At 41.5% G+C, this 7,257-nt stretch overlaps 1 protein-coding gene across 1 annotated transcript in view; it reads right to left on the reverse strand.

Annotated features, from left to right (window-relative positions):
• Positions 1–120: 120 nt before the first annotated feature.
• The window catches only part of LOC102197743 (cytochrome P450 2F2-like), a 9,545-nt gene continuing 2,408 nt past the window's right edge, over positions 121–7,257 (reverse strand). The window contains exons 2-11 of the mRNA XM_013916185.1: positions 6,459–6,621; positions 5,956–6,108; positions 5,686–5,846; positions 5,301–5,369; positions 5,088–5,192; positions 4,787–4,925; positions 4,118–4,203; positions 910–1,011; positions 681–822; positions 121–572 (exon numbers count right to left, since the gene is read on the reverse strand). Of these exons, the coding sequence (XP_013771639.1) occupies positions 385–572; positions 681–822; positions 910–1,011; positions 4,118–4,203; positions 4,787–4,925; positions 5,088–5,192; positions 5,301–5,369; positions 5,686–5,846; positions 5,956–6,108; positions 6,459–6,621 (1,308 nt within the window). The 3' untranslated portion in view covers positions 121–384. The remainder of the gene's footprint in view (positions 573–680; positions 823–909; positions 1,012–4,117; positions 4,204–4,786; positions 4,926–5,087; positions 5,193–5,300; positions 5,370–5,685; positions 5,847–5,955; positions 6,109–6,458; positions 6,622–7,257) is intronic.

The following is a 7,257-nucleotide window of genomic DNA, read 5'->3' on the forward strand; positions in this document are numbered from 1 at the left end:
TTTCACTGCATATCGTACTGTGTATGACTGTGTACGTGACAAATAAAATTTGAATTTGAATTTGATTTGATTCACATCCACACATCTTTTTTTTTTTCCAAATTAGATGTTGGATGACTGTTGGTCAGGTTTTTTTTATATAGCTCCAAATCACACAAAGCGTTGTCTCAGGGTAGACCCTGCAGTATTTGGGAAAATCTAATACATAGTTTAGAGACTAATTAAGGATCAAACCCCATGTTGGGATAGGTGCACTCGCCCAATTTATGTATATTTTACTTTTGTGACTGTTGACTTTAAGGCAGCAGAAATTTATTTTTATTCAATTCTAAGTATGACTCTATTTTTATCTGAGTCACTGAGCTACAGCGTCGGCACACCATCTCACTGTGGTGTCCTGAGTTGGATCTTCATGCTAAAAGGTTTGGGAGTTAAGGTGATCCCGTAGACCGGAGTGAAGTCTGGTTCTCCTGCGTCCTTGGGCCAGATGAACTGATATCTCCTCAGCAGAGTCACCATGATGAGGAAGAGCTCCATACGAGCCAGACCCTCTCCGAGACAAATCCGAGGACCTGAGACATTAAAAAAGGTCTCAGTACCATGTAGAACACATATTTGACAACATATTACAACCCTGCCTCTGCTGCTGCTCCAAGTAAGATTTGTCTATGCTCTTGTACCTGCAGAGAAAGGCATGAAGGCCTCTGGTTTAACAAACTCTCCTTGGTCATTTAGGAAGTTTTCTGGGTTGAATTCATGAGGGAATTTCCACTGTCCATCCTCGTTGAGTACTGAGGTCAGATTCTGGATAATTACTGTACCCTGAAAAAACATCAAAACAATAAAAGACATTAAGAAAACTCTTCATTGCCTCTATTCCTAAAACCTATATAGCCGGTTGCCTCTTACCCTGGGAATGGAATATCCCATGAGCTCTGTGTCCCTGGTGGTGCAGTGGAAGACGCTGAGAGGAACAGTGTTGGCAACCCTCTGTACTTCATGAATCACTGCCTGGATTAAGACATGTTTTATGTAGCATAGAGCAAAAGACAAACAGTGCAGGCTCACTAGTACTAGCAGTTATCTAGTTTCTCTCTATAAAGAGATTGTAATGAATGAATGATTACAACAGCTATCCAAATCAATGGCTTCAATCAATGACAAAGCAAACTTTGTCCGAAGCCTCTCCCAGATGTTATAAGGTGAGAAGCATAAGATCCATTGCAAAGCATTTGTCTCCGTCTTCATGTTTAATGTGAGTCTTCTTGTCTCTGTCTTTATTATGTCTTCTATCCTTGAAAGTTGTGCATTGTCAACACTAGGGGTGCAACAATACATGTGTTTGTATTGAACTGTTGGATACAGTGCTTTCGGTTCGGTATGCATATGTATCAAACAATACAAAATTTTTCATTTATTTTATCAACTTTTCTTCTGATGATGCTGTCTGTGTTGAGAGTTCAGTGGATCTGCGTTTGACTACTCCGCCTAGGCTGCATTGTTGAGCACAGATCCACTAAGCACCGCTCATATGCATTCACTCAAGCTAGCGAGACAGAAGTTAAGCTCGTTGCAACATGGCAACTGCCTCAACGCTACCCGAAATTGAACCTCCCGCACCATCGTTCAGATCTGGCGTTTGGAACTATTTTGGTTTTCATGTGAAGCATGACCCTGATGGTAAACACGTCATGGACAAAAGTACAACAGTATGTTGGATTGTGTCACGCAATGCTCAATTCCATCGGTGGGAACACAACGAATATGACTGCACATTTATGTCGACATCACCCTAGTGCAAAGACAAGTGGAAGCAGACAAAAACAACAACAAGCACACATGCTACAAACTCTACCCGAGTCATTTAGACAGCCGTTAACACATGGTTATAAGAGGGCAAAAGAAATAGACAGGGCAATTGCAACTTTTATTGCTGTCAATGACAGCGTGCAGCAAACAATCAGGGGAAAGAAGACAGCATTCAAGATGTGGCTTAAGTCTTGCAACGATGGCGACTATCAACACTACAGGGCCCTTCAATCGGCCATGAAGAAGGCAATAGTAGCGGCAAATGTGTCACATTATGACAAACTCTACAAAGAACTGGACATGCCTGGGGGAGCGAACAAAATCTACCGCCTCGCCAGAAACCACCATCGAGCAACGCAGGACATCGGCCAGGTCAAACACATCAAGGATGCCAACCATCAGATCCTCCATGACCTGCCCATCATTCTCAAACGTTGGAGCAAGTATTTCTCAATTACTGCCCAATTCAACTCCTGTGCCACACCATGAAGATTTTCGAGCTGATCATCAACGCCAGGCTGCAAGAAATCGTCACAATAACGCCCAACCAGTGTGGCTTCGTCAAAGGATGCGGCACAATAGATGCTATCTATGAGGCCCGCCTGCTGTTGGACAAGCACCGAGAGAAGAAGACCATCCATATGGTCTTCTTCGACCAGGAAAAGGCTTTCGACCGAGTCCCTCATGACCTGATCTGGCACTCTCTGCGATCACACAGGGTCCCCGAGGCCTACGTCAATTGGATCAAGCTCTTGTACAGAAATGTGCCCAGCAGAGTCAGAAGCCCAGTGGGAACATCACCACCTTTCAACATCACTGTGGGCGTGCACCACGGCTCCGTGCTGTCCCCACTTGTCTTCATCCTCTGCATGGACACTGCGACCGCTGACCTCCAAGCTCCCCACCCTTGGACACTCCTCAATGCTGATGATGTCTTCCTCGCAGATGAATCTCGAATGGAGCTGCAACACCAAACATAGCAATGGAAGGCACGCCTGATTGAGTACGGGCTGAGGTTGAACACCAAAAAAACTGAGTACTTAGAAGCCGGCCCCCAAACCGACAGCACCTGGCAAAAGTATCTCACTTCAAGTACCTCGGATCAATGATCAGCAACGATGGCGACATCCTGCCAGACGTACGAGCCAGGATTAATGCGGCCTGGATGAAGTGAAGCCAAGTCAATGGTGTCCTGTGCGACCGACGAATGCCTGACCGCCTCAAGTCGAAGATCTACAAGAGCGTTGTGCACCCTGTGGCCATTTACGGATCAGAGTGTTGGCCAGCCGCCGCAAAGCACGAACAGGCCCTTCACACAATGGAAATGCGGATGTTGTGATGGTGCCTGGGCCTGACACGATGGGACCATGTCACAAACATCGACATCCGAAAGCGGCTGGGCATTGCACCAATTACGGAGAAGATGCAAGGAGCGCGACTGCGATGGTACGGGCACGTGGTCAGAAGTGACAAAAAATTGGGGGCAAGAACAGCAGTGCGACTCAGCCCCCCAAGGCCGGCGACCAAGGGGCAGACCAAAAAGGCGATGGATGGACCGAATTAAAGACGACGTAAAGACTGGCGCCAACCTGAACGACGCTCTTGATCGTGCCGAGTGGAGACGGCTTTGCAGAAAAGCGGACCCCGCAGAGCGGAAATAACACTGGGAGGAAGAGGATTATTTTGTTGTTTCAGCAGCATTTAATTGAAAAACTGTACTTTTGAGGTAAAAGAAATATTTAAAATTCTAATAAATTGCAAATGAAAAAAGGCATGAACATTTTTTTGTATCGAAAAAATATCAAACCATGACACCAAAGTGTCGAACCGAACCATCAATTTTGTGTATTGTCGCACGCCTAGTCGACACATAAATGCTTCTGTTTTTGTTTTGTTTTGTATCTGTAAGCAGACCATAGCAAAAAAATTTGTAACTTGTGTAAATATCTTTTACAAACACAAATCCTTTTTACACACTCACAAATTCTCCTCTATAGATGCGGAAACATAAAACTTTCAGATATTTGGGTTTACAAGGTTAAAAAATATTTATGACCAAAATTTGAGCCCACATAATCTAATAAACAATGAACCGTAACTGGGAAACCTAGAAGCTTATAACTAAATGAACTTAAACGCAAACCATCAACATAAATGAAAACTCAAAACGCTGGCTCGATCATGACAATACTACAGCGACATAACCAGTCGAAATGTTCAGTCTGCAATGCCCTGCATTTGGGTCTTCTTGTCTTCATTGTAAAATATGAGTAAACATATGACCAGACATATGTTGTATGATTTGTACCTGCACGTAGGGCATATTGTGTCTATCTTCAAAACTGGCGCGGTCCTTCCCGTCTAACACTCGGTCTATCTCGTGCTGACATCGTTCTGTGGGAGATGTTGCATCATACAATGTGTTGTAAAGAAAGTCAAAAACAAATGTTACATAACAAACAACAGTTAATGATATTTAAAGAGAAAATGAAAATTAGCAATGTGGTAAATGCCACGAGTGAATGATGAACTAAACATAGGATTAGTCAAGTTTTTAATAATGGGTGCTTTTCATTTGCTGTAATTCTGCATTTTTTTCGACACCCTAACATGAACAAAACAAACAAATTCAAGACAAATTCATATGTAATTTCACAGGCTTATAGCCCATTTCCAGCTACTTCTAAGTATACCTTATTAGGTTCTAACATGGGAATTGTTGCATATTACTAAAAGATTGTGAAAGCACAGCTCTAGCAGGGACTCTTTTTGTTCACAGTAAAAAGCAAAATCTTGGATCAAAATCAATTGTTTTGTTTTAGTCTAGCGTACAAAAACATCTGGTGTGCACAAACTAATATCTAGTGCACAGATAACGCAAATAAAACACGGCAGTGTAGTGTAATATTTTACTATAAATGTGCCAACAAGTTGAATTTTTCTTGATTATAAATGAGTACGGGGCGAGTTGTATTACCTTGTATGTGTGGATAGTTCATCAGGTAAAGAAAACCAGTAAGAAGCGTGTTAGAGGTGGTGTCAGTCCCAGCGAAGTGAAGATTCAGCGAGTACATAATGAGCTCTTCTTCTGAAAATGAAGACTCTTCATCAACTCTCTAAAAATGCAGAGAGTGATAATTGTACGAAACATTCAAGCAAGACAAAAATGTATCTTATCATACATATAAGAGTATGAGTGTTATACTTGTGTAACAAGATACTGAGTAAATACTGAGAATTTCCATTTATTTATTGCTTTCCTTTTCACGCTCACACACCTTCTCCAATTCATCCAGGTAGCAGTCAATAAAGTCTCGTGGCTCTCCGGGAACTCGGGTCTCTCTGTGCTCGCTCACCATGCGACGTGAAAGATTCTTATAAATCTAAAACATGCAATTCTTCATTACTTTTCGTTTTTCACTGACAGTGTGCATGCGTATGTTTCTATCTTTATTGTACAAACGTGTGTTAAGAATGATCTTCAACATTACCTCCATTTTCTTAAAGGCCTTTTGGAAGGGCAGTGGCAGGTTACGTATTATAGGAAAAGAGTCATACAGCTGCAGAAAAACAACCAAACAACATAATTGGTGGAAGAAGACGTATTGCTGAAGATAACTTTTAAGATTTTTATTTGACTGGCAAAACTATGTTGGATGGACAGTCAACAAGTCGATACAAAGTCCATTCTGACTTCTAAACAATAAGAGCATAGCAGTGATTTCACAGTGGATTTTGATCTTGAAGACGTTTCACCTTCAGCTCTAGACTGAGCTGAAGACTGTAGCCATGTTGGCATGCTCCAGGCAGTCTCACAGACCTGTTAGGAAACTGTAAACACGTTGCCTCGATAGCATTGCTGTCAGTTTTACTCACCGTGGCCCACGGTCCATTGACTATCTTTGAAACCTCGGTAAAGACTTCAACAAACAGTTTGATTAACTCTTCATCGTACTTGTAGCGTCTAGCAAACAGAACCTGGCAGATGATGTTGGAGGCTGCATTATGAAACATAACCTTAGGGCTCATTGTTTTACCTGTAGGAGACATAATGAAACAAGACAGCACTGTACGAGAGTACAAATCAATATTCTGAAACCAACAGCACTGTGCAAAACTGTTGCGTGAACCCATCGATGAACATACCAACGTTCTTTTCCAGGGTACTGATGATGTGTTTGATCTCGTCATGAATTCTCTCCTCCATTGAATTCTTTCCCAGACCAAAGTTCCTCAAAGTCATCAAAGCAAAGCGACGCTGTTCCCTCCACTTAGAGCCATAATCTGCCATAATGACTCCTACAACAGGTTGAGCAACATAAAGAAGAAAGAACTCAAAAATGTTCCCTGTTCCAAAGCTCTCCAACCTCTTGGCCTAAAACGTAAGTGAACAATTGATCCTCACAGTGTAGTTTAAAGTCAGTAAAACATCAGCAACATCAACTTTCCCAGGTAGGAAACATAAACCACTGTGAGTCTGTTTCGCTTGTTTTGATGCACGCGAAAGTCACGACAGGGGCACTGGAGAAGCAGCAACAAAACACCCACCAAAACGTACATTTGACTCTGAGTCGCACTTAGAATTTCTGATAAAGAAGATTTTACTATTATTCCATTATACCTCATATAACATATGATGTAAATTCTACCTTTCCCATCACTGAGCTCATTAACGAACAAGCCTTGAGGTCGTCCAGCAAAATCAGCAGCCTTGGTCACCATAGCCTCCTTCACGGCCTTTACACCATTGATGACTACAGCTGGTTTACAACCGATGAAAATACTGTAGACATCTCCATAAGACTTCCTCAGCTGGGAGGAAACAAAATGACATGTTTGAAATCCATGCGTCACACCCTCAGATGAATATTACATTTTGAAGGGGCTTTAAACATATTTACCGACCAGAGGAATTAACATTTTATATGGTCTAAAGCAGCTATGAAAAAAAATTGAATTAAATGTAATTTATGTCCTTAATATTTTTCTACTATGACCTGAAAATAGGACCCTGTGTACGCATCCTGCTAGACAGAGCTTGTGGCATATTAGTAAAACTATATTGACAAATTATACTCAATAAAATAATTGATTTTTTGAAGCATATACTGCTCTTTTATTATTTTATATAAAGAAACATAAAGATAACCCCCTTCACACATACAGAAAAACTCTGTTGGCAAATACTGACTTATCAAGAAGGTAAGGTCCAATCTGTATTGGCTGGGTAAATGCCAACTGTGCAGAGAGTCAGTTTTATACCAACAACATATTAGGCAATCACAATAAAAAGGTAAGATCAGTACTGTTAACCCTTTAAGACCTACCATAGAAACAAGTCCGCCAGAGCTTATATTATATTTTTACATGCTGTGGAGCCATTTTTGGGAGCATTTCAAGTTGCTATACATCAATACAACCATTATAGCCCAGATTTTAATAATATGT

This window comes from Pundamilia nyererei, unplaced genomic scaffold (assembly GCF_000239375.1).
Source record: "Pundamilia nyererei isolate P.nyererei 1_Seehausen unplaced genomic scaffold, PunNye1.0 scaffold00503, whole genome shotgun sequence".
In the NCBI taxonomy this organism is placed as follows: Eukaryota; Metazoa; Chordata; class Actinopteri; order Cichliformes; family Cichlidae; genus Pundamilia; species Pundamilia nyererei.